Source organism: Drosophila elegans, unplaced genomic scaffold, assembly GCF_018152505.1.
Source record: "Drosophila elegans isolate 14027-0461.03 unplaced genomic scaffold, ASM1815250v1 contig_476, whole genome shotgun sequence".
Lineage (NCBI taxonomy): Eukaryota > Metazoa > Arthropoda > Insecta > Diptera > Drosophilidae > Drosophila > Drosophila elegans.
Window position 1 is genome coordinate 2,247,118 of NW_024545863.1, and position 27,993 is coordinate 2,275,110.

At 42.9% G+C, this 27,993-nt stretch overlaps 9 protein-coding genes across 11 annotated transcripts; 5 read left to right on the plus strand and 4 right to left on the minus strand.

Annotated features, from left to right (window-relative positions):
• The first annotated feature begins 25 nt into the window (after positions 1-25).
• On the plus strand, positions 26-467 carry LOC108148566 (40S ribosomal protein S28). The gene has a single exon (XM_017275612.2). The coding sequence runs from the start codon at positions 124-126 to the stop codon at positions 316-318; it is 195 nt and encodes a 64-aa protein (XP_017131101.1). The 5' UTR covers positions 26-123; the 3' UTR covers positions 319-467.
• Positions 468-618: 151 nt separating this feature from the next.
• On the plus strand, positions 619-8,226 carry LOC108148891 (alpha-1,6-mannosyl-glycoprotein 2-beta-N-acetylglucosaminyltransferase). Of its 2 annotated transcripts, XM_017276199.2 has the most exons (11): positions 619-1,175; positions 3,385-3,480; positions 3,545-3,673; positions 3,736-3,885; positions 3,947-4,131; positions 4,185-4,426; positions 4,505-4,650; positions 4,707-4,867; positions 5,191-5,547; positions 6,520-6,734; positions 7,201-8,226. In XM_017276199.2, the coding sequence occupies exons 2-11, from the start codon at positions 3,465-3,467 to the stop codon at positions 7,421-7,423; spliced, it is 1,824 nt and encodes a 607-aa protein (XP_017131688.1). In that variant the 5' UTR covers positions 619-1,175; positions 3,385-3,464; the 3' UTR covers positions 7,424-8,226. The 2 variants fall into 2 exon arrangements, with proteins under 2 accessions (XP_017131688.1, XP_017131689.1); XM_017276200.2 differs by lacking the exon at positions 5,191-5,547.
• A 740-nt stretch (positions 8,227-8,966) lies between these two features.
• LOC108148793 (4-hydroxybutyrate coenzyme A transferase) lies at positions 8,967-14,134 on the plus strand. The gene is made up of 5 exons (XM_017276012.2): positions 8,967-9,338; positions 12,505-12,897; positions 12,957-13,361; positions 13,433-13,699; positions 13,758-14,134. Exons 1-5 carry the CDS (start codon positions 9,158-9,160, stop codon positions 13,943-13,945), a joined length of 1,434 nt encoding a protein of 477 aa, XP_017131501.1. The 5' UTR covers positions 8,967-9,157; the 3' UTR covers positions 13,946-14,134.
• A 177-nt stretch (positions 14,135-14,311) lies between these two features.
• LOC108148794 (nucleoplasmin-like protein) lies at positions 14,312-19,968 on the minus strand. Its single transcript, XM_017276014.2, has 3 exons — positions 19,855-19,968; positions 19,509-19,642; positions 14,312-15,000 (listed from the first exon to the last, which is right to left on the minus strand). Exons 1-3 carry the CDS (start codon positions 19,874-19,876, stop codon positions 14,698-14,700), a joined length of 459 nt encoding a protein of 152 aa, XP_017131503.1. The 5' UTR covers positions 19,877-19,968; the 3' UTR covers positions 14,312-14,697.
• Positions 15,554-18,781, plus strand: LOC108148792 (sodium-independent sulfate anion transporter). Its single transcript, XM_017276011.2, has 8 exons — positions 15,554-15,711; positions 16,528-16,827; positions 16,896-17,236; positions 17,370-17,679; positions 17,738-18,040; positions 18,098-18,243; positions 18,299-18,481; positions 18,545-18,781. The coding sequence occupies exons 1-8, from the start codon at positions 15,696-15,698 to the stop codon at positions 18,755-18,757; spliced, it is 1,812 nt and encodes a 603-aa protein (XP_017131500.1). The 5' UTR covers positions 15,554-15,695; the 3' UTR covers positions 18,758-18,781.
• A 234-nt stretch (positions 19,969-20,202) lies between the features above and the next one.
• LOC108148834 (nucleoplasmin-like protein) lies at positions 20,203-21,819 on the plus strand. The gene is made up of 4 exons (XM_017276098.2): positions 20,203-20,333; positions 20,470-20,615; positions 21,288-21,455; positions 21,513-21,819. The coding sequence occupies exons 1-4, from the start codon at positions 20,312-20,314 to the stop codon at positions 21,645-21,647; spliced, it is 471 nt and encodes a 156-aa protein (XP_017131587.1). The 5' UTR covers positions 20,203-20,311; the 3' UTR covers positions 21,648-21,819.
• LOC108148831 (ADAM 17-like protease) lies at positions 21,806-25,330 on the minus strand. Of its 2 annotated transcripts, XM_017276095.2 has the most exons (10): positions 24,883-25,330; positions 24,577-24,816; positions 24,087-24,520; positions 23,836-24,030; positions 23,579-23,717; positions 23,123-23,358; positions 22,495-23,058; positions 22,330-22,435; positions 22,040-22,202; positions 21,806-21,980 (listed from the first exon to the last, which is right to left on the minus strand). In XM_017276095.2, exons 1-10 carry the CDS (start codon positions 24,959-24,961, stop codon positions 21,938-21,940), a joined length of 2,199 nt encoding a protein of 732 aa, XP_017131584.1. In that variant the 5' UTR covers positions 24,962-25,330; the 3' UTR covers positions 21,806-21,937. The 2 variants fall into 2 exon arrangements, with proteins under 2 accessions (XP_017131584.1, XP_017131585.1); XM_017276096.2 differs by lacking the exons at positions 21,806-21,980; positions 22,040-22,202; positions 22,330-22,435; positions 22,495-23,058; positions 23,579-23,717 and having other exon boundaries at positions 23,216-23,358; positions 24,883-25,328.
• LOC108148835 lies at positions 25,195-25,912 on the minus strand. The gene is made up of 2 exons (XM_017276099.2): positions 25,605-25,912; positions 25,195-25,488 (listed from the first exon to the last, which is right to left on the minus strand). Exons 1-2 carry the CDS (start codon positions 25,910-25,912, stop codon positions 25,377-25,379), a joined length of 420 nt encoding a protein of 139 aa, XP_017131588.1. The 3' UTR covers positions 25,195-25,376.
• A 79-nt stretch (positions 25,913-25,991) lies between these two features.
• On the minus strand, positions 25,992-27,930 carry LOC108148832. The gene is made up of 2 exons (XM_017276097.2): positions 27,605-27,930; positions 25,992-27,535 (listed from the first exon to the last, which is right to left on the minus strand). The coding sequence occupies exon 2, from the start codon at positions 27,418-27,420 to the stop codon at positions 26,197-26,199; it is 1,224 nt and encodes a 407-aa protein (XP_017131586.1). The 5' UTR covers positions 27,421-27,535; positions 27,605-27,930; the 3' UTR covers positions 25,992-26,196.
• Positions 27,931-27,993: the final 63 nt, after the last annotated feature.

Here is a 27,993-nt window from a genome sequence, read left to right on the forward strand (position 1 = left end):
TTCAGGGCTGGTGAGCAGTGGAATCAGTAGTCCGGTTACCGGAGCGGCCGCACTCATAGGATCATATTTAAATTTAATATATATCAGAAAAAAAAAATTTCTTGCAATAAATATTGAACAATTATGGACAAGCCTGTACACGCCCGCGTGGTAAAGATCCTTGGCCGCACAGGATCCCAGGGCCAATGTACTCAGGTTAAGGTTGAGTTGCTTGGCGAGCAGAACCGCCAGATTATTCGCAACGTCAAAGGACCTATTCGTGAGGGCGATATCCTTTCGCTCCTGGAATCCGAACGCGAAGCTAGAAGACTTCATTAATAGCTTAAAATATTTTGGTTGTCAAAATTAATTGAACACAACATTACAATAATTTCAAAATAATGGCAAGTTTCTTATTGCCAATAAATGTGCAAATATTAAATGCATAATGAATGAAAAACTCCAAACTTTATTATATATTTCTGACCTTTAAAATAAATTTAAGAAGAGTAAAAAAAAAAAAAGATTACTACACACTCTTTTTTTTACAATTCAAGCCTTAAATATTTATCGACTTAAGCCTTTAAGTTATCGCTTGCTACCCATCTCCACCCGAACAGCTGTTTGTGTTACCTTTTCAATTTGATTCGCGCTCATGAGATACATCGCATGAGATACTTCGTAACGGACGGCCGACCCGAGATACTCGATCGCGAGTTGTTTGTTGTTGGCCAAACGAAAGCGAAAACTAAATAGACAAATTTACATAAAATTAGAAGAGAAAAAAAAAACAAAACCGGGAAATGTGAAAAATGTGCGGCATAGAGAGATAAGATGAAAAGAGATAGAGATGCCCGTTTGTCCGCTGTGCGTGTGTGTGTGTGCAGCGGCTGCCGTAGCAGCTGTTAGTGTGTGTGTGTACCGTAAATGCAAGAGTTTGTGTTGTAAAAACAACAGCAAAAACGACAACAAACTGGGATAAAAGTAAAATCCTTCGATTCGCTGGAGAATCAACTAAATATACCTTTAACCCCCCGAAATGCCCCAAAACCCGGACGAAAGCAAGAAATTTGTTACGCTGCAATTCTTGGGGGTGTCTGAAAAATCGATTGTACGCAGAATAGTTGGCGACCGCAAAAGAATGGAGGAATTTGAGTCCTTCGAAGGTGCCGAACTGGTCGGAAAATCGAGCAAAGGTGCGTCCACTTGCTCCAAACAATTAACACGCCCGAAAAAAGTCGAAAGTCACCCAAAGTCAGTCGTTAAAACCACCCATAAAAACAATGCAAAGTAAACGGCGCATTTGCCTGCGTTTTCGTGTGTTTTTGTTTTGGTTTCGCTTCGGCATGACAATTTTTGCCATTAATTTCGTAACAGCCAAACCGAAAATACCTGTTCGACCTCACGCCCCTTAGTCCCCTCCCCTCCTTTCCCCTCCCCTCCTCCACCTTCACTACCGCCCAAAAAAAAAGTCTCTGCATTTACGAGTAGTGGTTGTTCCTACACACAGAAAAAATTAATAGTTTTAATTATCGAGGTATTAACTCATTAAAATTTGTTAAGCAAGGCCGTTTCAAAAACGTTTTTAAGGAATTTTAAAACTCATTTAATTGAAGTTAAAACTTGAGGTCATTATAGGCGTACAAGCATAATTTATCAAAACTAGCTTTAAATAACTTCGAATTGGTTTGGTTCTAGAGTACATTTGCTGACAATAATATTCATTAAATACTACAAAAAACAAAATTGTAAAGCAAGTCGAACAAAATGTTTTTCAGTGTACTGATTTTTAGATGTTTTCCGCATTCCCCTTTCACTCCCTGAATTTCAAAGTCGAACTCAATCGTCAATTGCCTCACTTACAATTTATTAATAAAGGGGCAGAGTTATTAATGTAGGTTCATTGATTTTATTTATTTGAATGCGTCAGCTTGGCGGGACCAGGAACCATTATAATTAGTTGCCTGGCACTAAGGGGCGTAATTAGATATTCATCTGGAGAGGGAATTTCTAATTATAAAGAACTCCATATTTGCATTTTCTATTGGCTCTAGTTTCCCAGTTAATAAGGTTATATGAATGTATCTTTAGCCATAGCCTTAGCACTTGTATTGTGCTCCTACATTAAATTCGCATGTGACTTGGATTTGAGATGTCCACTTGTGAAACGAAACTGCTTTGGACTGGCGACAGCTAGACGCCAAAATAAACTAGTTGAAATCTGGGGAAACGTGTGAAGGAATTAGCGTAATCCGTTAGGGAACAGCCTAATACGAAAAGTCGTTTTCAAGGTGATAATTTGGACCTTATTTAACCCAAGCACATGTGTATAATTATTCACGAGGGTTTGTGTTTATTTACCTTCTGATGATGACTGTGAGCGCGAGCAAGTTGTATTATTCCCCATAGAGCACATTTGGTTCTTTCACATACTTGGGTACTTTGCATTGAATAAAAATCTGTATCAACAATCGAATTTTTGTTTATGTTATTTTAGCTTTTTGCTAACAATTGTATACAGTCCCATTATCATGAATGTTAAATGATTAATAGTGGAATTATAAATACATAGGTCGTTGCGTGTGCCTCTAGAAACGCCCCCGTAAATCGCAAATAAACATATTATTACATGATTCCTAGTGCCGTGCATTAACTAGTTCTTTCCCGTTTCTGCCACATAAATTACGCTTCCTCGAAGCAAAAGCGTTTCACATGTGAAATGTTTCGCTGAGCCGCCCGCCGCCGAATCTATTTTTATGAAAATTGACGCGAGGCCGTGGATTTCAGATTTCTGATCTCAGACAACGGTCCGCCCACTTTACAGGCTCTCCGACTGCGGGCTCCATGCGGCGACTACGTGCTCCTCCTCTGTCATGCGGCGACCAGTGAGCCTCCATTGCTAATTAAACTCAAGTGCCAAGTGCCCAGTGCCAAGTATGGATCTGAGAATACGGCGCACTGGAGGCCGGTGTGCAATTGAATTTGCGTACTCGTTACTCTTCTGATTAGCATTCCCATTCCGATTCCCATTGTGCGGATCAGACCTGAAGAATCTGGACACTTATAGGTTTTGATTTAAAGGCTCCCAAAAATTCTTATAGATGTTCTGCTTTCACATTCCTAAAGTCTGATCAAATTTAAATGAACTTTTCTTTGAGAGCAATTGTAATAAAATAACTACATACAAATATGGAAAAGTAAACATGTTTTGCACAGTAAAGGTATCATTAAATGATTTATCCCTATACTTTTTCAACACAGTTAAACTACATTATTATTATTTAATTAATTGCGCAAATGTTTTTTAATATATGTGAAACATAATCACATTAATTGGAAGCCAATTGATTGATTGTGCTAATAACATTGGGAATTCTCGTAATAATTGTGATCACTCCATTTTAGATGGCGAGATGACGACGCTTTCCCAGTAAACACTTGCTAGTTATTCGATCCCGGAATCGAGAGGAGAACGAGTTGCGGAAATGTCGAAAATGAGGGGTAATAGAAACAAGACATCAAATATAACAAGTGAGCCTTGCTAAATCTGTTTGGTTTTGAACAGGTCGCATTCTGATCCCTCTGCCCAATACCGGAGCAATGGGGCGCAAGCGCAATAACTTCTACATGCGGAGTGTATTCCTGCTGGCCCTATGCATCTTTGGCCTGCTGCAGTACCACAATTTCAATTACTGTAAGTTATTATAAGTAATTTAGGGAGACCATAATTAAATATGTACATTAATCTTTTCCCAGTGGACTCGCGGGACAATGTGCTGGGCGATGCGGTCACCAACGATTCGGATGATGCCATTTTGGCCATGGTGCCCGCCACCCTGCACAAGTATCTGACACCCCACTCCCGCAATCACACCGCCTCGGGAGCAGGAGTTCTTTCCGGAGCGGGTAATTCTCTATAGAAGATTAAACAAACATTGTATTGTTAAAACAATTATTCCCCTTTTAGCCCTGCTCCTGAATGCAACTAGTGCCGGAGCTGCAACTGCCACCACAATCAGCTTCGACGTCTATCATCCTCCGAATATTACGGAGATCAAGCGTCAGATCGGGAGGTACAACGATATGCAGTCGGTGCTCAACGAGGACGTCTTCGGGCCCCTGCAAAACGACTCTGTGATAATTGTAGTCCAGGTAAGTGTACCTATTCTTTAAGGTAGATCCTCTATAATGTCTTAAAACCGCAGGTGCACACGAGGATTACATATCTGCGACATTTGATTGTCAGTCTGGCCCAGGCCAGGGACATCTCCAAGGTGCTGCTGGTGTTTTCGCACGACTATTACGACGACGACATCAACGACCTGGTTCAGCAGATCGATTTCTGCAAGGTGATGCAGATCTTCTATCCGTACTCCATTCAGACGCATCCGAATGAGTATCCCGGCGTGGATCCCAACGATTGCCCGAGGAATATCAAAAAGGAGCAGTGAGTTTAAGAAAACAGTCGTTATACTTAGTATATCTGCATTTGTGACAATAATTAATTCATTTCATTTGTCAATAGAGCTCTGATCACCAATTGCAACAATGCCATGTACCCCGATCTCTATGGCCACTATCGGGAGGCAAAGTTTACGCAGACAAAGCACCACTGGATTTGGAAAGCGAACCGGGTGTTTAATGAACTGGAGGTGACCCGCTATCACACAGGTAAAATCAGTTGTTCTTGAAACTATAACTTGACTTAATATCACAAATATTTACAGGCTTGGTCCTATTCCTTGAGGAAGATCACTATGTGGCCGAAGACTTCCTTTACCTGCTGGCCATGATGCAGCAACGAACCAAAGACTTGTGCCCCCAGTGCAATGTGCTGTCCCTGGGCACCTATCTCAAGACCTTCAACTACTACACGTACCACAGCAAGGTGAGAACTTGGGGCAGAATGGCGGTACACTTAATGCTAGACCGACCATTGGCTGCGAAAATTCAGAGAGCGCTTCGAGCCTATCTTATGTATATCCTTCAAGCTTTCGTTGCTACACAACACGTTCATTCAAAACGCATACAACCCATCCATTTTTGGGACTTGTGATGGCAGCCCATTGCGGCAAGGACTTTGCCCGAATGGATGCCAGCTATTCGATCATAGACCCACACAAAAAAATACATGTGCTTAACTAGACAAAACTCATGTGACTATTGTAATTTACCATATGTATCTGTTCTATTCCGAATTCTGGCACGCAGACTAACAAGAAATCCTATGCTTCCTCGCTGATCTCGACAAACAGTCTATTAGGATACAATAGGAATAACAATAGAAACTCTGTGCAATTAGCTGTGTCGTCCTCCTATTCCTCCTCATCATCTGCGCAATCACCACCGTCATCCAAAGTCTATGTGGGCGACACCGCTGACAACCAGAGAGCCAGTGACTCCAGCTCCAGTAACAAGCGGGGCAACAACCTCATCAACACTGTCACCGCCACCGCCGCCACATCCGACACCAGCAATAACGAGCAAAGTAGCCATAGCAGCAGCAAAAATGGTGCACAAACATGGAACTATCATGTCCTGCCGTCATTGTATTCCGTCTATCAGAAGGTAGCGCCACCGCACCGCTATCTATCCGGGGATCTGCGGGATTACCGAGATCCCTGTTAACCGCACCAGCCGCTCCACTCCAAGCCCCCAATCATCTCTAGCCGAGCACCCACCCACCTGCCTGTTTCCAAGCCCCCTGTTTGCGTAGATTGTCTTCCGTTGCTCATTCTTTGTTGCATAACCCATCCATTTACGCTTTGGCAATTTCGCATGATCTGTACTGTCCTCTATCTTTGCTAACCTTGTTTTGGCAGTGATGGTAGAATAATGTTTTAATTTAACCCCAGGTTGGGTTCAAGGCTTATTCCTAAATGATTATTTTTGATATTGTTATATTTACACCCAAGGGGAAATAGCTAAAGTCTAAACGGAACGTGATTTGTTTAGAAACCTTATAATTTAAGTTTTTTAAACATTGAAACGTAAACACCTAAGAAATTCTAACCAATTGAGGCAAAAGCTACTAGTATCGAGTCACGTAGCCTGCTATAACCACCTAAATATTTCCCATCACTGCCTGTTTGTTGTTGTAATTGTTGTGTTTAATGTACTTATCTATATGTCTGTGATGGCATGCTACATCTCCGACCCGCCCACTTCGCCCTGATCCGCTCCTGAACTGATTTGATTCGATTTGCCAGTTGCACGCCCGCGTACGCACCGTGAAGATCGACAGGCAGAGCATCATAAATGACTATCGCAAGGTATTTTTGGTATGGAGCGCACTGTACCCCACCCGACCATCCGGCTTTCGCACTCTAAGTCCAACTAGTGGTTAGTCCAGGACAAAGGAAGTGCGTGTTGGGACCCACTTGGAATGTCCTATTGTCCAAATTGTCCTCATCAGGCGAACCGAATCGAATGAAATTTGCATGACACCCTCTCCTTACTTTTTGATAATCGGTTTTTAATATTGTTACCTACTCCATTATTCTCCATTATGCGTAGTTAACCCGGATTTTTCTTCGACAGGTGGAGGTAATGCCCTGGGTTAGTAGCAAGCACAACATGGGCTTCGCATTCAATCGCACCACCTGGTCGAACATCCGGAATTGTGCCCGCCACTTTTGCACCTACGACGACTACAACTGGGATTGGTCACTCCAACATGTGTCCCAACAATGTCTGCGGCGCAAGCTGCACGCAATGATCGTCAAGGGTCCACGGGTCTTTCACATCGGCGAATGGTGAGCAAGGAGCATACTCATGCAGAATAATATATCATCTATTTATTAGCTCGTATTAAGATTAAAGATTAAGATTAATTTTATAAGGGTTGGTAACTACAGAACCTTTTTAAAAAGTGCGGCAAATAAAAGGTTTATCATCATTGAACTTTTACAAAAAGAACTTGAGATATACGATTTCAGAAATACGGTTTTATTTTTAAAAAATCAAAGAAATATTGAGAACAATCACTACGATCACAAATATTTGTATTGCAATAAGGTAATATTAAGATTTTTGTCAATTAAAAAGTCACCGTATACTCCTTTTCTTTTGATTTAAAAGCTTAAACAAATGGAATTGAGTTTTATATTGGAGCTATAAGTCACTAATATATATATTTATCTTGTAATATCTTGTAATAACAAGCTTTTCGAAGCTAGTTTCTTTTCTTTTTTTAATATACATGTTCCTTCTCTCTTACAGCGGAGTTCACCACAAGAACAAGAACTGCGAGTCCAATCAGGTGATCTCGAAGGTGCAGCACGTGCTGCGCATTGCCAGGAACTCGCACCAGCTCTTCCCGCGCTCCCTCACCTTGACGGTGCCCAGTCTGATGAAGAAGTCGAAGCTGCGCAAGGGCAACGGCGGCTGGGGTGATCTGCGGGATCACGAGCTGTGCCTGAACATGACGCTGCCCACGAGGTAAAGGCCAGGGAAGCCTTTGTCCAAATTAAAATCGCCACAGGAAGCGGAACCGGAAACGGAAATGGAAACCAATCAGAGTCAGTAGCCAGGAAGTCTAGCTCATAGCGTTATCTAAGTAGGAATATTAAGCAGTAGCCTTAAACACTGTAAACGAACAACAAGTACTCTGTATCAGCTAACTAATCGAAAATAATCAAAGCCAGAAGCCCAAAGACCCACGCCACGGGCGCTGCACAACTCATACTATAAGTAATCCTCTAGTCACATATTTAAAAAAAAAAAGCCGTGTTGTAATCTCATACCCTGTACCGCTCGCCCTTCAGTTCGACGATGATCACTTTGTATTGTTTAGGCTCCGTCCAGATTCAAGGATCGGCGGCAGAGTTCCGAGCGACAGGGTAGCAATCCTTGCAACTGAAACTAATCCTACTAATACTAGCGATCAAATATATATATATTAACTCGTATCCCCAGATTGTGCCGAAGCCGTTTTGTAAACGGTCAATGTTACTCGAGTCTAGAGGCAGCAAATCGCATAAACTAGTCATAGCAATGTACCACATGCACATGCGCATTAACACATAGATCAAACTTTTGATATATCTTACGGTCCTACGTTTTAAGCCTGTACATAGATGAATTGCGTTGTATACATTACATAAGGTCTTTTTATGATACGAACGCGGAACTAATGTATTTTGTTATTTTTTAATCGTTAGTCCAAAGCGCTTTTATGTATTAGGAATTTTTGATTAATTGAACGAATAATCTTAGTGAATAAACGCCAAGTAAAAGCTCTACCAATCAATTGTCTTTTAATTTTCACAGTAACGGGATATTAGTTATTAAAACTATCATTAAAAAAGACATGTTTTTAAATGTATCTTCTGTAAAATTTTAGTTAATCTATTGTCACTAATTTCAAAAAATAATAACATTTTAGAATTCTTGGTTTTAAAATTTACTTCATAAATCATTTTTTTATTTCCACAATATAACAACAAGCAAATATTTTCTAATGAGCAAAGATAACAATATATGTAAAGGGATAGGAAATCCCTTTTCAATTTTGGCGCTTTGGTTGGCCGTTGGTCTATCGAAACTAAGACAAACTGTTCAACACTGGCCCACTCAAACTTAAGTTAAGAAATATATTTTTAATAACGAAAAATAATATAATAATTTAAGCAAATAGAATATAAAAAAGTTCGGAAGAGTACCAATATTTTAATACGCCTTCAAATAATGCGACTATCCTTAGTCACACCTTACGATACCGATAACCAAAAAGCTTTCGATCTATCGATGCCCAAGTTCGTTACCCAACACAGCCGGCTTGTTCAAGCCTTTTCAAAATTCAAATAAAATGTATATATAAACAACCGAAAATCTTTTAAATATTACCTTTGAATATATATTTAATCAGCAAATGACGGAGACTTGAGCGAATGTTCATGGTGGAGAGGAGTAATCCCTATCTAGAGCTGGGGATTGTGATCGGGGAATAGCTTTTGCGGAAGAGCTTTTATGGCGTTGTTGTTTTGGACCGCGAACCAGTTGCGAATTTGGTGCCGCTGTGGACGGAACTCATCCAAACCAAGAACAGTCTGAACTCTCCCAAGCGAAACCCACCACTCTGCCGCCTCCTGCATCTCGCGTTCTTTTCGTTAACCCCCTTTCAAATTGTGTGTGTTTTCTTCTGTAATATATTATTACAAACCCCATATAAGCCATAATGAGCAAGCAATTGGCGCGCCATGTGGGTCACCTGAATAGCCTGCTGAAAACGGCGACCACCGCCTCCGCGGTCTCCGCCCAAAACAACTATTTCACCTATGTCCGGGAACTGTCGCATCCAATCGCCCGGGAGCCTCCAATCGTCAAGGCGGAAGAGGCCGTGGCATGCATCAAATCGGGTGAGTCCATATAGCGCTTACCCCAAATCCATATATCCATCCATCCAGAACCCATCCCCAAGGAACTGGCTGCAATATTTTCGGTTATGTAACATTCTAGTGGGTCTGCTTAGGAATACAGAACGAAAACGAAAACACCGGGGTTGTGGGGGCCAGGTCTTACCCACAAACCCATGTGTGTTTGTTTTTGTTGGATATTGTAATTCAAACTACTTTCGAGCGCACAGCGAAGGGCAATTACAGGGTGCTCAATATAAAGACTGATGGCACTTAATTGCCCGTGATTAGAGAGGGTTGCTATATGGAGGAGCGATGGTTCAGATAAGTAAAAGTAGAGGTTTTATAAGAGAAAATATGGAGATATATATAGGTTAATAAATATATATTTTCCTACATAAGTATATACTACTTAATTGCAAGAATTAAACACATTTTTGTTATCAAAGTGTGTACATACAGTCGTGGCTCTTAAACTAAACCCAATAACTTTACTTATTAAATTAGTAATTCATATGATATTAAACAGGCTGTTGATATAGAACAAATAAAAAAAAATTAAATCAAATTTCATTTTATATGGGTTCTTCTGTAATAATCCTAAATATACCCATGATGTTCTTAGATTTAGATAAGTTATACAAAAGAAAAGTGTAATTTTTAGTGTTTTCACTGTATTTTTCTTATCAATAAAGAAACAAACTTTGGGTATCTTAACCCCTCTCAATGCTAATCAGTAACTTTTATGATTATATACGTAATTCCAAATGTTGAAAGCTACAAAAGTGAAAATTAAATTATTTTAATCTTTCGAAAACAGCTGTGCGTGCATAAGCATTTATATTCAAATACATTTTCAGATGCATATATGTATTTATTCAGAGCTGATGATTTTCCAGGCGAAAGTTGTACTTTGTACCCGGGCAAACACAGCAACAAAACAAAAACAGAAAAGTCCGATGCAAAGCTCAGCTTAGTGGCAAGAACAACTAGCTCATAAACAAGTCTATCCGCACAACCGGCCTTTGGTTGTCGTGTTGATAAGACCCTATAATATACATATGTATATACATACCAGTATGCTATTGAGCACAGCTTTATATGGAGGCAAAGTTATGCAACGAATATCAGCAGGTGAACTTTTGTAGGGCTTGTCATTCGACGAATTATGGATTCTTTGGTGGAAGCATACTCATAAATCACATAGAGAAAATATTAATTTTTTAATACAAAATCAAAACATTTCATATATTTTCTTATCACAATAATACGAACACGGTTAGATAATTTTTATGTTAGAATACAAAGATAGGAAATGAACAGATATTTTTCTGTCACACATTAATTTTTGGGGCCCCCTGCTTTGATTAAATTCAATTGGGCACAATTTGGCAATCTCCTGTGATACTGTGATACAAACAAATATTGGGGCACGCCCACAAGGCACGAAATATCTTAATTTCTTAGCACTTCTAAGGCCTCTCATCAACAGGTCTATGCCAATTGATAATATAATGGGGAGGGGGCGGGTCTTAGGAGGGGGCGTGGCATATCGCAGCGACCCACAAACGTCACCAAAAATTGGTATCTCTAATTTTAGCCAAAATCGCCAACACAAGCCATGCCAAATCTGCGACGTAATTTGATTTGGAAAACTTTTTCGTTTGGCACGTTATTGGCAGATAAAAAAATAAATAATAAATGGTACAGTAGGGCCTGACTAGCTAAAGTTAAGTGTAAGACATAGATTGAGGTTTTGCAATAAAGTAAATATACATAAATAGGTAAAAATATAAGTAAAAAGTTCGCGGAAAACTTGATATTGTTGACGTGGCTCAGACGTCTGCTGATAAGAATCACACTTATCGTATGGTTCCTTCGTTCAAGAGGCTCGATCGACTTCATTTGCACAGCATTGTTGGTCTTGCCAGTTTCTCATACCAAAAATACATTGGCACACCGGCCACTTGAGTGTGTAACCAAAATAGATTGCCAAAGCATTATGCATGTGCTTATAAATGCATTAGAATATATGTAAGATACAACATGGAAGTGAACTTTGGAGTGCCTAGATATGTTTCAATTTTAAATTGAAGAAATTCATATTTCTTTAAAGCATCTAAGTAAGTCCCTTTTTATAACAAAGTAGAGTTATTGTCTAGGCTATCTTTATGCAAAGTATATAAACTTTCTGATTTCATTTAATCTCTTTGTGTCAAAAATGTTTACAATGTAATGCCATCATTGAAACCGGTGTTATTTATTTACAAACATTCATTATCACGAGTTTCTAGGTAATAAGCTCTCCCACTCTCGGCATTCTCATTATCGCAGCCGTTCTGAATATTTGCTGATATATATGTACACAAGGTATATATATTAGCTATAGCTTTAAAGCTTCTGAGAGAATCGAAATATAAACGCTTTAGACATCCAAAGAGTGAATGATCGAAGAAAATATAGCCGAAATATTGGCACAATTCGTCGGGGAAAAAATAGATGCGTAGGTGTGTACTTTTTCACTTTTTAGAGGCATGACCAGCGCAACATAAATTATTTGGACTTGAAAAACTTAATTACGCTTTGTCATTATTTTAGCATGTATGCCTATGCACAAAAACAATGTTACTTTTTTTATCATAAAAATATCTCATGGATAGAATCAATTATCAAAAAGGTATACTAATTTTTAAAACGTGTTCACTTGTTAGCGTCATTTTATTAGATATATGCAAGAACCTAATATGATATTTTTATTATAGACAGCATTAATTGCAAGATCAGGAAAAATCATAAATTCATGTCAAATAAAAAATTGTATAATTTTTGTATAGATTAGGCCATATTTGTCATATTAACATATCATAAAAGTTTCTTGAACGTTAAGATTAGCACTGGTAAATTCCCAAAAGTTTTTTTGAGAAGGTGCTTAGCTAAATCATTGGAAACTTCAATATGATTACATATAAAGCATTATTAATTAAACAAAATAGGAAAGTTTTAATTGTAGGCTCTCCAATTGCATGTCATGTCTATTATAGATAAGACCATGCTCGATAGATTAGCGTATCATAAAAAGTACAATATCTACGGATTAACAGATTAGCAGCTTGTGCCAAATTGAACTTATTGGTAATAAAATTTGCGGTTTTCGCCCTCTCCAATCCAGGTGATACGGTCTTCGCCGGCGGAGCAGCTTCCACGCCCGTGGCTCTGCTGAATGCGATGTCCAAGCACGGAAAGAACAACAAGCTAGAGTGCGTCACCGTGTGCCACATGCACACGGAGGGTCCTGGGGAGTACGCCAAGCCGGAGTACAAGGACATCTTCCGCTCGAACTCCTTCTTCATGGGCGCCAATGTGCGCAAGGCGGTGGCCGAGGGGCGTGGCGATAATGTGCCCATCTTCCTGCACGAGATCCCGCAGCTGTTCTACAAGCAGATAGTGAAGCCCGATGTGTCCCTTATCCACGTCTCGCCACCGGATAACCATGGCTACTGCTCCTTGGGCACCAGCGTCGATTGTGTGCGCGCTGCTCTGCTGCACTCGAAGCTGATTGTTGGTGAGTTTGGCCAGCTTGAGTCCTTGCTATCCTGACACTTATTGGTCTTGCTCCTCCAGCTCAAATCAACCCCAAGATGCCGCGCACCTTTGGCGATGCCATCATTCACAAGTCCCACTTTGACTACGCCATCGAGGTGAACGACGATCTGCCGCAGCATGGCACTGGTGAGATCTCTGCCGTGGAGAAGAAGATCGGCAAGCTGATTGCCGAGAACCTGGTCCGGGATGGGGCCACCCTGCAGATGGGCATTGGCAGCATTCCCGACGCCGTGCTCGCCGCTCTGCACAACCACAAGGATCTGGGCATCCACTCCGAGATGTTCGCCAACGGTGTGGTGGAGCTGGTGCGCAAGGGATGTGTCACCAACAGCAAGAAGAAGATGCACCAGGGCAGGATCGTGGGCTCCTTCCTCATCGGTGACAAGGCTCTGTACGATTTCGTCGACAACAATCCCTTCATCGGTAGGTGCCCTGGAATATGCCCAAAATAAATCATCCTCCAAATACTATATCTCATTTACTCACCTCTTTAGAGATGTACGCCATCGACTATGTGAACAACACCAGCATTGTGAAACAGCAGCCCCGCATGACGGCCATCAACAGCTGCATCGAAGTGGATCTGACTGGACAGGTCTGCTCGGACTCCATTGGCCCTCGTTTCTACTCCGGCTTCGGCGGTCAGGTGGACTTCATTCGCGGCGCTGCCGAGGGCATCGACGGACTGGGTGTGCCCATCATTGCCATGCCATCGACCACAAACAAGGGCGAGAGCAAGATTTCGCCCACGCTTAAGGAGGGTGAGTGTAGATGAGAGCTTCGTTTTGGATGGCACAGCTAATGCCCAATCCCTTCCAGGCGCTGGCGTCGTTACTTCGCGTGCCCACGTACACTACGTCGTCACGGAGCACGGAATTGCCTCGCTGTTCGGCAAGAATGTGCGCCAGAGGATGTATGAACTCATCCAGATTGCCGATCCCAAGCACCGCGAAACCCTGGAGAAACAGGCCTTCGATCGCATCAAGGTCATGCCATCACCGAACTAAGCACTGAAACCCGTAGAACGAACTATTTCCGAGCAGCCACACCGCAATCTTTGAAGGCATTCCCGATATCGCTTTGATCCACTTCATAGAATTGCAATCATGATAGCCCTTATAGCATTACCAAAAGTGAAATTTTCAATTGATGAGTAACGAATTCATGGGAGAAATAAAAACTGAAAAATTATTAAACATCCGCTTTTAATAGTTACCAAAATTTTAGTTTAAATTATGAAAACTAAAATATATATAATGGAGTTGAAGGAATATAACGTTTTACAATTGGTGTTCAGATATTAAAAAAGGGCATTTCTTAGTGAAATTTTATAATACCCGCGATAGAATTTGTTAAATAAAAGGCATTTAAACTTGTATTCCGACGACAGTTTATTTTCATACTGCATATATGAAGGAGGCGCGTACAGGAAGTCCGGCTTAGCTTTAGTTATATGTTAATATATATACAAATCTGTGTGTTCGATTAGTGTCCGATCAGTCACAGTCCGATCTGCTCTCCCAACGGGGAGCGAAACTCCTGGCTGAGTGACAGACCATTCGATTAGGATGGATAACACGACCCGAGCACACAACGTTGTCTTTGAATTGAATGTAAAAGGAGCTGTTCAAAAGGAACTACTAGATTGTATTCTCAGTTTGCATCGTATTGTAATATAGGGCCTAAAACTGTTTTTGCTTTAAAATCTACACTTTTATAGCTTAAACCTCGATGGATGATTGGCGGTTAGCTGTTTAGTTTACTTCTTCTTGTTGTTCTTGGCATTTTTACCATCGGCGGCGTTCTCGATCTTGGCGCGCTTCTTTGGGTGCTCGTCCTCCTCGTCCTCGGCCACATCGTCCTCCTCATCCTCCTCCTCCATGTCGACCACCTCCACATCGTCCTTGATGTTGTGCCCATGAATGTAGACGGGCCCGCTGCCCTTGATGAGCTTGAACGTCACCTTGGACTCGTAGAACTCCACGTCGGGATTGACGGCGCGCGTCTCGCCGGCCTTCAATACAGCGATCGGAATTTGCACCGAATCCTTCAGTGTATTAACCTGAATGGGAATAGAATGATTTGCTTAAATAGATTCTTGTAATAGGCATTTCAAGTGGCTTATAGATAATTGCTAAATTCGCAGACTGCATACATGTGCCTCAATTACTCGAAAAGATACGATTCGTCAATTTTTGTATCCTTCCTTCTCTGTCCTTACCAGCATTAAGCAACCAAGATAAGATTCGCTCAACTGACTGATTGACCCATATTGTTTTCCGCCGCCAGAGGCCTTTTTAAGTGGCCACAGATAGTTGTTAAGTTCTTAAATTACACAAATTTCGGATCTGGGCGAACAGATAAAGCGAAGTTCATCACGACTGGCCCACTTTATCTGCAGTCTTCGTTTTCGCTTGTATCTCTAATCTCTGTCAGCCGAGCACCTTACCCAAAATTAACTGAACCGAACCGAACTGAACTGTCCAATGATAACTGCTGCCTACACATTCACATATTTCGCACAGTCGGTTTGCAGTAATAACCCCGTCGACTGACGGCCGCTTGACCATTCGTCTGCCCACGCTGGAGTGGATCGGTTCGTTCCCTTTCAAACTGCAGCCAGGCTCTTCTAAGTCCCAGTCCAGCAAGTGCGAATCTAACAAGTGGCCGCTAATTAATCATCAACAACGTATAGTTCAAATCAAAACTCCCACCTAGTGTTAGCCAGCTGTAAAGTGCTTTTCAGATCTTGTCGGCATGTGCGATAATGAAGGTAGGTGGAGAACGCGTTTCCTCAAGAGGATAAGTGAAAGCAACACAATTTAAAAAGAAACCCATCAAAGTGAATATTAGAAACACGAAAATAGAATCTAATCTTGAATGGCTCTAAAGCATTTAATTGATTTTCTCTTGATTCTAATTCTAAACAATTCTAAATCTAAACAATTTGGAATACTATAAGTGAAAATTTAGTGAACTTCGTGAGATAATAACTAAACAAAGATCGTCAAGATACTAAGGGTGTCTGTGTCTACATTATTTATGGCAAATACTCTGAAGTGAGTCCGTAATTAGACACGAAAGTCTTAAAGCTTAAATTGTTATTTTTAAAGATTTATCAAGTGTTCCGAAAACTGAATTATCAATGACAAGTCAGTTTCGCCTGGATGAACTTGTCCATCAGCCATATCAAAAAGTAAACTTTAACCAATGATTACAGTATTTAAGCAGAAGATATAAAACTAGTCAAGGATATTTAAGATACTAAAAGCAACTCAATATTATTATCTATAATCAGACGGTCCAAAGTTCTATCAAAGAATTATCAGGTGTTCCTGGCGCTGAAATGCCTGCTTCCTCTGGATGAACTTGTCTATCAGTTATTCGACATCTTTAGGTAATTTTCCAGAAGTCACAAGACCGCCGAACCTTAGAAAACCATAAAGGCACTTGAGATCAGGTGCAGAGATATTGAACATGTGAACACAGAATCAATCAATCAAGTAACCCACTTAATAGTATGATATCAAGATTTGAGGAGACCCCACATGTTACCTCTATTCAATACAGGAAGTGTGTGCTTTTTCAGATGATCTCTACCGGGAACGCCTGCCGAATGTCTGCGGAGCAGTGGGCTCAAAGGCCCGAAGTTGCTGCAGCATGCGGTCCGTTCACAGATATTTGCCCGTCACCGATTGGCTGCCCAAGTACCAGTGGAACTTCCTGGCCATGGATCTGGTGGCAGGTCTGACGGTGGGCCTCACAGCCGTACCACAGGCCATAGCCTACGGGGCTGTGGCCAATTTGCCTCCCGCCTACGGACTCTACTCAGCTTTTATGGGTGGTTTCGTGTATATACTGCTGGGAACCTGCAAAGACATCACAGTGGGTGAGCTTTCGAGTCCAAAGAGTTGCTGAACACATGACTAAATATGGAATATATTTTTAACATAACAGGACCCACTGCCATCATGTCGTTAATGGTACAGCCGTATGTCGATGGCAATCCAGCGTATGCGGTGCTCCTCTGCTTCCTGTCCGGCTGCATTATCACCATAATGGGTTTGCTCAATCTGGGAGTGCTCATGCGGTTTATTTCGGTGCCAGTGACAACGGGTTTTACGCTGGCAGCAGCCCTAACCATTGCCACCGGGCAGGTTAACAGCTTGTTTGGCATTAGTGGTAGTGCCAATGGGTTCCTAGGCAGCTGGATACACTTCTTTAGCCACATAACACACGTGCGTCGAAATGATGCCATCCTGGGCTGCAGCACTTTAGTTCTCTTGCTTCTAATGAGGGTGAGTAATAGTAAAGCTGTTTCCTTACTTTTCTTTTTCTGTTCTTCTCGTCTTTATTTAAAGCCAACAAAATGCAAAATTTGATAAATAAGGTGTTAATTAAAGAACTTCTAAAACATTTTATTATACTTAGCAACTCAAAGACTTGCCTTTTGGCATCAAGAGCGTGTGGAAGTATATTTCTCTAGCTCGCAACGCTGTGGCTGTGTTAATTGGAATCCTGCTGTGCTACCTTTTGAAAAAAGACGATAAACTGCCCTTTCTAGTCAGCGGTAGCATCACTCCGGGTTTACCGCCATTTAAACCTCCACCTTTTCACACGGAGGACACAACCACCGGGGAAATACTGAACTTTGGCGACATGGTATCCCACATTGGATCTGGTGTGGCGTCCATACCACTTTTATCTGTACTGGAGAGCATAGCTGTGGCCAAAGCTTTCTGTAAGTGAGCATAATTCTCCATATAGAATCCCCAAATGTTTACTCCCCTTGCTTTTAGCCAAGGGAAAGATAGTGGATGCATCGCAGGAGATGATTGCCCTGGGCGTCAGCAACATTCTCAGCAGTTTCTTCTCGTCCATGCCCATTACGGGATCCTTTAGCAGGACAGCTATCAACAATGCCAGTGGAGTGAGGACCCCGCTGGGTGGAGCTTTTACCGGGGCCCTTGTTTTAATGACCCTGGCCTTCCTCACCTCCACATTTGCCTACATTCCCAAGGCGACCTTGGCAGCTATTATCATAGCAGCCATGTTCTTTATGGTGGAGTACGAGACCATTGGCGAGATTTGGCGGGCAAAAAGTGAGACTTAACTAGGATCCAGTAAGTGTAAATATAACAAGTTTTGTTATTTTGCAGAACGCGATATGCTGCCTTTTTTGGTCACCGTGCTGACCTGTGTTTTCTGGACATTGGAATTTGGAATGGTGGTGGGCATCGTCTTCAATGCACTCTTTTTGCTCTATAAGAGCATGAAGCCGCAGTTTCATTTGGAGACCCAAAAGGTGAGAGCTTTAAGGTGGCGCAAAACCTTTTAAATCTGAATGTGCAATCCCTTAGTTCAATGGCATCGAGGTGACCATGGCCGATCTCAAGGGGAGTGTCGATTACGCGGCAGCCGAGTACTTGAAGATGTCAATTGTGTCTCACGTGACGGATAGAAATAGCCAGGGCGGCACTGCCACCACATTGGTGATCATCAAGGGGCACGAGATCGCCTCAATTGATACGACCGTGGCTTTGGTGAGTATTGTTCCCATCTGATTTATAACACCTAACCCGGAAACTCCTCTTTCTCTTGCATAGAACCTCAAATCTCTGCGTGAAGATCTTGCCCTGCTGAAATGCGACATGATCTGCTGGAACTGGAGCATCCCGGCGGCGGGAGTGGTTTGCCGGATGGATAGGAAGCTGCGTAGTATGTTTAAGTACTCGAAAAGCTTTCCCGACCTAATGCAAACAATGGCGAACGGCGAGCCGGCAGCCGATTCGTGCATTGCCGTGGACTTGAGTCAATAAAGAGTTCTCTTTTGTCTTGCCATATATTTCTGTGTACAGTTGCGTCAGTGATGGGAAGGGTACTACATATATTATGGGTGGATACTACAAATTTATTTAGGAACCAATACTTCTAAAATGTGTCGTATAAAATCCAAAAATATAATTATCAATCTCCTGAAGATATGGGTGGTCTTTGAAATAAAGCATCTATTTTGAACTATTTTTTACTACTACAGAGATTTTCAGTAATATCCTATAAATTAAATGTTTTGATATACAATGTATAAAATAATTTAATTATAAAATTCTTTTTTTTTCTTTTTGCCTATAGAAACAGCAGAATTTAATTGTTTTTTAATTTACTTTTCATAAAAAACCATTAAAGTCTAGTATATCAGCATGACTAATTTATGTTCAGTAAATGTAGGTACTATTTTTAAAGTACCTAGTACGATGTGTACTCTAGTTTAAATACCTAGCCAATTTCCCATCGCCAAAGTACAGCAGCACGGGGGCTGGTGACTCTGCACTCTGCAGATGTACAGACAAAATTACCCTAACCCAAAACGAGCGAAAAGTTTGTGGTTGTTCTGGTCTGGGAAAAAATGGAAACCGGTCCCTCTGCCCGCCGGCCGGAAAAATAGACAGAAAAGAAAAGAAAAAAAAACTGAAGACACCGGCGCGCGCATACACAACTTATGGGATTTATTACATGCAATAATGCCCAAGCCTCAGCTTCAGCCCCACACCATTACCGCAAAGTACTCACCTCGACCACGTTGAACTCGTTCTCCTTGGCCTCGGCGCCCAAAAGGATCTGTTTGATGACCAGCTTCTGGCCGCGTGCGTAGTCCTCGTCGACATCCCACGTGACGCTGTCGCTCTCGGCGGTCAAAGTGACTCCTGCGAAAAGGGCATAGTCCCAATTATAAATCTTTTTCACACATTCGAAACTTGGGGAGTGTGGGGCCAGACACACAAATTTGCAACCTTGGAGTAAAAACACCGGCAAGCGTCGCAGACGATTCGCTTTTTCGGTTGCTAATACACGCTCTGCAGGCATCTATTTATACTTTTTGGATGCATATTTATGTGCTATATTAAATTTCAATTACCGTAGAATGATTCCTCAGCCATTGTAGGTAATATTTAATATTAATTCCACACAAAACCAGCGGCGAACACGTGTTGAGCAAAATCTTTTGCAAAATGGTAGATTAAACAGGGTTGCCAGGCCAAGGTAAAGGCAAATATATCGATAGTTGTAACTATCGCTGAGATGCCACTTTTATTAGCAATAAACACTTGAAATTCATTCTAAAGTTATTAGAAATTAGAAAATAAAAAATAATGTAGCTTTATAGTTTATTTAATGGTTCAAAATATTGACAACTAGCATTTAAAAGTGTAGGTAAAACTATCGATAAGAATACGCTTCGGATGACTTTGTGCGTTTTCCAACACCGCTCAACGCTTCATACAACTGCAGCCATCGCCGTTTTACGGGCACGTGTAGAGTACAAAAAGTTTCCATTATTAATTGACTGTACATCTGTGTTCCCAGGCCTACAAATGGAGTCCGAGTCGTTTTATGGTGAGCATTAGTACCATCTTGGTTTGGAGGAGCGCTAAATAGGCAATGCCAGAGCAGTACTATATGGTGCTCCACCGGCCGGCAAAAAAAAACCTAGTCACAAATCCAACCCTCTTCGCCGTTCGTCCATTTTCAGGTGTTACACTCAGCGAGAAAGAGCCCATCGCACAGTTCGACGTGCCAGATATACCAGAGGAGTATATCGTCCACTCACACAAGCTCATCATCAAACAGATTTCCCTCGGGCCCGATGCCAAGACCGGCGAGTTCAACGTTGTACAGGTGAGTCCAGTTATGGGGAATAATCTGGAGCCCCCAGTCATAATAAATCACAGAACGGCATTCAGTTTTCCCTGTATCTGCACACCATTTTCTGGAATTATAATGGCCGATTCAGTTATCATGTTCGGATGATAAAGGTTTAAGTATAGGGACACATAGTTCTCCGGTTATTCATCAAAATATTAATTAAAATCATCCTTCCAGCTTTTTTCTTATTAAAGGCCTTTAAATATTCCTTTATTTTAAAGATCTTTTGGAACCAATTCAATTCGATTCAAATTTTAAGATATTTTTTAACAAGTCTCTTCTGGAAGCAAACTATTCAGACAATAATTAAAGTATTTACGAATTTTTTTTTGACTCCATTTTCATAAACAATTTATGCTAATTCGACGGCATCATTAAAATTTTCCTAATGTTTTTTCCATTTGCCTAATCTTGAAAGAAATATCCCAAAAAATTAATAGTTATTATAATTATATCATTTCAAAACGATTTAGAGAATATCTAGTCTCCACTTTATGATTATAATTAAATTCGCCAGCAATCATTTTGTACCCTGAATCTTCTCAACATTGCAGAACTCTTAAATTATCTTTTTAGAATTTAGAGGTTTTATTGAAAATAACCAAAATCAGAAAGTTCATGACTCACATATCGTATCTTTCTCAGGCGGAAACGAACATTAACGAAGATGGCGAGAAGAAGACGGTGAAGATTCCCATCGCCGTACTGAAGGTCGGCGAGACCCGTAGCTTAAGACCAAATGTCGAGTTCCCCAACGGATCCGTGACTTTCAAACTGGTGCAGGGCACTGGACCCGTCTACGTCTGTGGCAAGGTAAATTGAATCATCCCATCTATAAATTTCCAGACGTTAAAAGAAATATCATTTCAGGCGGAAATGAACTTTGGTGAGTTTGACGACGGTCATATTTACGAGGACTATTCGGATGAGGAGGAAGACAGCGAACTGGAGTTCGACGAAGATGCAGCCCCACAGACGAATGGCAAGAGCAATAAGAAGAAGTAGAAATACATAACACTCCAGTAAGCTAACAAATTGATTCGAGAAAATAAAAAAGCCACTAAGGTAACAAAAAACCAAACAAAAGAGCCCATTTTTGAAGACTATAAACATGTAAGCCAGATTATTTACAAACTGAATGCAATTATAACGACATTTATGTATTTGGTCTATAGTATATGGAATTTTATTCATTTATGTGTTGTGTGCATTCAAAAATGTCACTTAATGCAAACGAATTGTGGCAGTTTTGAGAAGAATGCTCACGGAAGATTGAAAAAGGTACCCAACGGGTGCTAGTTACAGGCTCGCGCCACCGAAATCTTTTGACGCGGCACTCTGAAAGTATATTAACTATCGTTATTTAGGTATGGAAATATAAGTTTTCAGTGCCTTACCGTATGTGAATCACTCGACGCCTCTCATCGCTGGGATGTATAAGGTCCAACTTCTGGCTCCATTCGATTAGCTTCATCTCGTGTCGCAGCTTCTTGCGATCAAAGTAGGAAATAACACAACTTATGGGTATCCAAAATACTGCGGTGACGAGGACAACAGCCACTGAAAATAAATCAGTAAAATAGGTATTGATATATTAATAAAATATAATATAAGTAATACAATCGATAAGTATTGAAAACATGAGTGCAACATTAATTCCATCTTTAAGTTGCTTTTCAGTACTTACTGACAATGTTGTCCTTGAGAAACCGCAGGGTTTTGGCCACGTTTATCTCCTCGATGATGTCCCAGAACCGCTCGACCACATCCTGTATGGTCTTCTCGCAGACGCCCTAGAAGGAAATGGAGTTTTGGATTAGGTCAAGACAATCCTAAGGCACCACAAGCCAACCTTATTGCAGAATCCTGTGATGCAGGGTGTGCCGTCGGGCAGGACATCCGGCGGCTCCACTGGGAAGCATGTCTCGTTGATGCTCATGCGACAGCAGCGCTTGCAGGCGTCCGCGATGATGTCGCACATGCAGCTCTGCAGACCCTGCGTCTCGCAGTACGGCACACACTTGCCGTTCCGGCACTGGCCGCGCTCCTGGCAGGTGGTCCCGTCCGCCATGGCCGGCGATTTGGGGCACTCGGCATGGGCGCCGGTGCAGCGAGCCTCCTGCTCGCAGGTGGCGTACTGCGCCTCCCGGCACTTCATCCCCGAGGCCATGAACTGGCAGTTCTGGCAGCACGGTGAGTTCTTGTCGCTGCACATGGCTCCTTGGTTGCGGCGCAGCTTGCAGTTCTTGTCGCAGCAGGAGTCGTTGTCCTCGGTGCCCAGGAGTCCGGCGTCGCACTGTTCATCTCCCTCGACCCGCAGATTGCCGCAGAAGGACTCCTCCGGCTCCGAGAAGCATCTGCCCGACTTGGCCTGCAGCACTTTGCGAATGGACCGCAGAGAACAGGGGGAGAATTTCTTGAAAGGAAGGTATCCATTTGGTATATCAAAGATTGAAGATATTCCGAACTAAAATCCATACCTTATTGTTGACATCGTAACCACTGACGGAGTATGTGTACATAAGGAAACTGCCGCCTTGCGAAGCACTGGGTGAGCACTCCGGAATATCAGGATCGTGCTCTGAGCCCCAGTTGTGTCCAAACTCATGGGCCGTGACCAAATCCGCCTCTCTGGTGATGACACGCTGGCCATAGTGGTTGCGAGAACTACTCAATCCCGAGTTCAAATACAAAGTGTATCCATTTTTGAAATATTCTTGGAGATAAGTGGAAAATAGGTTAGGATAAAATGGGGATACTTAGGGGTGTCGCAAAAATGCCGAAGGGCTTAAAACCACTCCTCTTTTTGTGATTTTTAAACCCCTCAGATTTATATGCCACCCCTTTGTACTTAAAAACCAAGGAAAACCAAGGGAAACGCAAGTATGTAAGCCAAATGAAAAGGACAAATATGAGAGTTACTGGGTTTTAGCAACCTGGAGTGCAAATGCCGCCAACGGAGTTGCGACGCGGGGAACCCACATAAGCCAAACCCAAAATGCCGCCTTCAAACTTGAGATCGGTAAAGAGATGGGCTAGGCAAAAGTCTTTGTGGCTGTACTCCCGGGAGAAGACCTAGCCACCACGGAGGAGGAGTCGGAGTCGGAATCAGAGTGAGAGATACAAGAGTTAGATGACCATGAGGAAGAGCAGCTACACGAAAATTGAAGGGGTATAGAGAAAACCGACTCACCTCCAGGAGATTACGCACATCCCACTTCTCGCGGATCATGTTGTAGTGGGCCTCGCCTCCACGCAATCTCGTGGGCTCCGAGTGGACCACGATCTTCTTGATCACAAAGCCCATGCCCTTGAATCCCTCCTGATCCGAACGATCCTGCCAAACGGTGTCGTTGTAGATCTTGTGCACCCGATCAATGAGGCTTATCTGAAGAAGATTTCCAGCTATTAAATGATCATGGGATGGAGTACTCAAGGGCTTACCAAGTAGTTAATGGTGGTCTTGGTATTGCCGCCACCCATTTCCTGAAAGAACCGATAGTCTGCCACCAGGAGCAAGGGACATCGAGTCTTGGTGGGTGTGTATTCATACTGATCCGACTGGCGCTTCTCCCTGGTGTGCAGTTCATTGTCCAGGACATCGCCGTGCTCCTTGTCCTCCAGTTCGAGACCCTCCTTGATGTAGCCACAGGTTTTGGGACTGGCACCCTCCTCATTCTTGAGCACCTTCACATCCGAAGCTTTGTACGCCACCATCGTGTCCTTTTTGGACTCTGGCAGGTGACGCCAGGAGGGTTCGATGTGATAGGTTTCCTCCGGCAGGTGAATAGACATGGTCATGGTGCCATCTTCGATGTGAGCCCGCACCGAGGACTCCAGTTCGCCAAAGACGCGACCCGAATAGAAGCTATCGTGATCTAAGGTGCGAAGATATTCAGAACAAAGCTTTGGATTCCAGCGAGCTATAGCCTACCCATGTGAACAACCGTTTCATTGCCATCCGCATCCACGGCGTAGGCCCGAAATTTGCTGTGCAGGACATCCCTATGCGGATGCAGGATCAACCGGAAGTTCTTGCCCAGTGTGGTGAACTCCACCTCCTTGATGATGTTGAACGGGTTCGTGCTGTGCTTCGCACCCCTTTTCACCACCCTGTGCACCACATCGTCCTTGTGGAAAATCTCATAGTGGCGCAGCGTCTTTTGCAGGGCCACTAAAAGTAAGAAAAGGGTATACTACTTCAAAATCTTTACTTTTTCTGGAGTATCCTTGTGCTCACCACAATTTTCGACTAAAAGGCAGGCGAAGAAAACGGATAATAATGCGAGGCCACAGCAACTAATGCATTTTGTAAACATTTTTCGCCCGCTAGTTCTGCATTATCGATTTTTACCGTTTGCAGTGTAACCGTCACTGAACCGTTACAAACATACCAACGGAAAAAGTGTATTTTACCGCAAGTAAAAATGTCCTGTAAAAATCCGACAGTCTGGCAGCATTTCTTATAGGATTTTCAAATTTTAAAGCCTTTTTTTTTATTTCCGCTAAAAATTGTTGTAATTTTAGGTCAGAAAAGACTTAAAGAATTCTATTTATACAGAATTTTCTTCCTTGAAAACTTGTGTGAAACACGTATAATTTCGCGCAATGTGGTAACACTAGAATTTATATTTAAATTGTAGCATATGAATATATGTAATTTTAACGGGTAAAGAATCTTTTAAAAGAGGTCCCAAATAAAATAAATTTTGAATTTCAATGCCAATTGCTTAACTATTTTCGGTGTGGGGGCGAGCGTGGATCTCCAACAACTGGAACAGGAGCCAGCTTGTTATCCACTCCGTAGAACTGACCATTCAAACTCTTCCGTCTTGGTTTGGGCATGCTAAAATAAAGGCAATAATAACTTTCTGGAGAGCCACAAAAACCACTTCTTAATAAGATTAGCCCTGAAGCACTTTTTGTATTGAATAGTAAGACATATTTCCTCTAAAAACTTACTTGCTAACATTGGAGCCGTACAAAGCAATGGTTACATATCTGCTCGGGACATTGTCCAGAAACTTTCGGAAGCGGCATCTCATGTATTGGCTCTGGCGACAGGATAGATACGGATTTAGGTGCTCAAACTGATACTTGAAACTGGGCAGGACCACCCAATTATTGTCGGGAAGGTGGAGAAAGTCCCTTGGCGACTTGTCTTCATCCACTTCGCGCCCCTTTTCCTCCGGTTGGAACTCTTTCACCAGCTGGTTGATGTCGAATTTCATGGGCCAACTTGTGAACGGTTCGCAAATGGTGTTCTGCATTTTGAACAACTAGAAAAACAAGCCAATAAATTTGCCCTGAACTCGAAACAAATTGAAACAGGCCTGCTGCCAAATGAACTTATTTTTGTAATTCCACTAAATTTTATATTTGGCTTAAGTATTTAAATCGTTACATACATATCTGTTAAATGTACAAATTCAAATGAGAATAAAAGGTGACGGGGGACCTATAAAAAGCACAAAGACAAGAGGACACAATGCATTTTCAGCCTTAAACCTAAAGTTGTAGTTAATAGCTCTAGCTAAAATGATCGCTTGTCAATCTATTTCGGAGTGATCTCGGCCATGTTGGCCTCGAAGATGGCCGTGTTAATGCGGTGCTTGAGGGCGACGAGCACCTCCCGATTGCTGATGGCCCGCATCTCGTTGGCCACGTACTCTCCGTACGTGGCGAACTCATCGCGCGCCGACGGCAGGCTGACAATGGTGGGCGGGGGCGGACTGGGGATGGCCTGGACCTGAACCTGGGCTGGCTTGGGCGGCGTATTGACCTTGGGCAGGCGCAGGTTGCTCATGGTGATGCCAGGCGAGCTGGCCGTGCCATTGGCATTGGTTTCTAGTGCAGGGGACAGAATGGAGGTGGTGTTGTGCGTGTGCGCAGCTGGGCTGGCCTCGTAGTACATGCGCTTGGCCTGCGGCGGATGCAGCTGGGTGTGCTCTTCAAAGTAGCTGTCCTCCTGCCCGCCAGCCGTGTCCCGTCTCTGAATCTTAATGATCCGCGTGGGCACCACATGCAGCGCGTTGTTGCCTGTACTCTGAGCGGACTGAGTGGACTGGTAGTGCAGCTCGCCGCTCTCGTTGGCCTGGAAACTGACGGCCTCTACGGTGTTGCCCTGGTGATGCAGGTCCATCAGCGTCTGATGGTGATTCTCCAGGGTCTCCGTCTCCTCCTGCTCGTTGAGGCTCACATAGCGCACGCTCAGCTCCTTGCCCTGCTTGGGCTTAGCTTCCGCCTCCTCCAGTTCCGGCTCGTCGATGTCGTCCACGTCTTTGGTTGTCTCCTCGATAAGTTTCTCCAGCTCCTGGGCCCTGCTGCTGGCATGGCTCTTGCGGAGGTACTCCTCGTTCATGTTACTGCTGTTTTGGTTCGCTGGCGTGCTGTTATCGCTGTTGTGGTCCGCGGTGACCTCGCCCAGGGCAAACTTTCTCTCGTCGCCTTGGAGATCCGTCTTCAGGCGACCCTTTGTGGAGCGGCAGGCGTAGGGCGAGCTGAGGAACTCCAGGTTCTTGAAGCCAAACCACTTTGAGTTGTATGGCTCCTTGCGTTTCATGCGACTGATCTCGCGATGGTACTGCGTGCGCAGCGTGTGGAACTTCTTCTCCAGCTCGTTGATCGCAATATTCCCGCCCAGCACCTGGCTGACTTCGTTCAAGAGCCGCTGCTTGACGTCCTTCTTCCGGTACTCGTCGCACGTCATGTCCCACAGCCCGCGACGGCATCGGTACTGGCTGATCAGCAGCAGCGTCTTCTCGCGCGTCCACTCCATTTTTAGATCGCTCTTTCGTCTTGGATCCGGCCGGGCAATCTCGTGTCGTTTCGTTTCGGTATCGGTGCTGCTGCTGCTGCAGCTGCTGCCAAGGCAAAACAATGGGACCTGCTCCCTTTTATTGGGCAAAGAGACAAACGCACTGGTTAGCCAGCGATGGCCATTAATAGCCCACAGAAGTTACCTCGAGGCGGATCGGAATAGGGATCGGAATCGCAATCGCAATCGTCTATTTATTCGGGAGCGGGAGCTGTGCTCTGGTTTATTTTTGCTACTCCAAAACACCAGCTGGGGGCGCACTGCCGATGTCGATGTTGCTGCGCCTATTCGCTTTCCCGGAATAGTTGCATCGGTCTGGAATGAGTCTATAGGGTTGCTGCTGGGTCGTAGAGTGCAGGAAATAGAGCCAATATGTCTATTTTGTTTGTTTAAATTGCACTAAAGTACAGCAGATTTCCTCCCCTCTCGTAAAAACAAACGTTGTGTATCCATCTTAGGCGCTATCGATTAATCGATAGTTTTGAGAGTTTTAAAAAGACCGTTCACCATGGAAGGGTACTCGGAGTGAGCATT

Excerpts from the sequence above, each read along its gene's own strand:
- LOC108148831 (XM_017276095.2), bottom strand. The coding sequence starts at position 24,961 with ATGTTTACAAAATGCATTAGTTGCTGTGGCCTCGCATTATTATCCGTT. Across the intron at positions 24,817-24,882 it reads CCTTTTAGTCGAAAATTGTG|TGGCCCTGCAAAAGACGCTG; the intron begins GTGAGCACAAGG and ends TCTTACTTTTAG. Across the intron at positions 23,059-23,122 it reads GTTACGATGTCAACAATAAG|AAATTCTCCCCCTGTTCTCT; the intron begins GTATGGATTTTA and ends CTTCCTTTCAAG.
- LOC108148793 (XM_017276012.2), top strand. The coding sequence starts at position 9,158 with ATGAGCAAGCAATTGGCGCGCCATGTGGGTCACCTGAATAGCCTGCTG. Across the intron at positions 12,898-12,956 it reads GCACTCGAAGCTGATTGTTG|CTCAAATCAACCCCAAGATG; the intron begins GTGAGTTTGGCC and ends TTGCTCCTCCAG. Across the intron at positions 13,700-13,757 it reads TTCGCCCACGCTTAAGGAGG|GCGCTGGCGTCGTTACTTCG; the intron begins GTGAGTGTAGAT and ends AATCCCTTCCAG.
- LOC108148835 (XM_017276099.2), bottom strand. The coding sequence starts at position 25,912 with ATGCAGAACACCATTTGCGAACCGTTCACAAGTTGGCCCATGAAATTC. Across the intron at positions 25,489-25,604 it reads TACGGCTCCAATGTTAGCAA|CATGCCCAAACCAAGACGGA; the intron begins GTAAGTTTTTAG and ends CCTTTATTTTAG.
- LOC108148834 (XM_017276098.2), top strand. The coding sequence starts at position 20,312 with ATGGAGTCCGAGTCGTTTTATG. Across the intron at positions 20,616-21,287 it reads GCGAGTTCAACGTTGTACAG|GCGGAAACGAACATTAACGA; the intron begins GTGAGTCCAGTT and ends TATCTTTCTCAG. Across the intron at positions 21,456-21,512 it reads CCGTCTACGTCTGTGGCAAG|GCGGAAATGAACTTTGGTGA; the intron begins GTAAATTGAATC and ends ATATCATTTCAG.
- LOC108148832 (XM_017276097.2), bottom strand. The coding sequence starts at position 27,420 with ATGGAGTGGACGCGCGAGAAGACGCTGCTGCTGATCAGCCAGTACCGA.
- LOC108148891 (XM_017276199.2), top strand. Across the intron at positions 3,886-3,946 it reads AGGAGTTCTTTCCGGAGCGG|CCCTGCTCCTGAATGCAACT; the intron begins GTAATTCTCTAT and ends TTCCCCTTTTAG. Across the intron at positions 4,132-4,184 it reads CTGTGATAATTGTAGTCCAG|GTGCACACGAGGATTACATA; the intron begins GTAAGTGTACCT and ends TTAAAACCGCAG.
- LOC108148792 (XM_017276011.2), top strand. Across the intron at positions 16,828-16,895 it reads CTGCAAAGACATCACAGTGG|GACCCACTGCCATCATGTCG; the intron begins GTGAGCTTTCGA and ends TTAACATAACAG. Across the intron at positions 18,244-18,298 it reads TTCATTTGGAGACCCAAAAG|TTCAATGGCATCGAGGTGAC; the intron begins GTGAGAGCTTTA and ends GCAATCCCTTAG.
- LOC108148566 (XM_017275612.2), top strand. The coding sequence starts at position 124 with ATGGACAAGCCTGTACACGCCCGCGTGGTAAAGATCCTTGGCCGCACA.
- LOC108148794 (XM_017276014.2), bottom strand. The coding sequence starts at position 19,876 with ATGGCTGAGGAATCATTCTACG. Across the intron at positions 19,643-19,854 it reads GGCTGAGGAATCATTCTACG|GAGTCACTTTGACCGCCGAG; the intron begins GTAATTGAAATT and ends CCCTTTTCGCAG. Across the intron at positions 15,001-19,508 it reads ACGAGTTCAACGTGGTCGAG|GTTAATACACTGAAGGATTC; the intron begins GTGAGTACTTTG and ends ATTCCCATTCAG.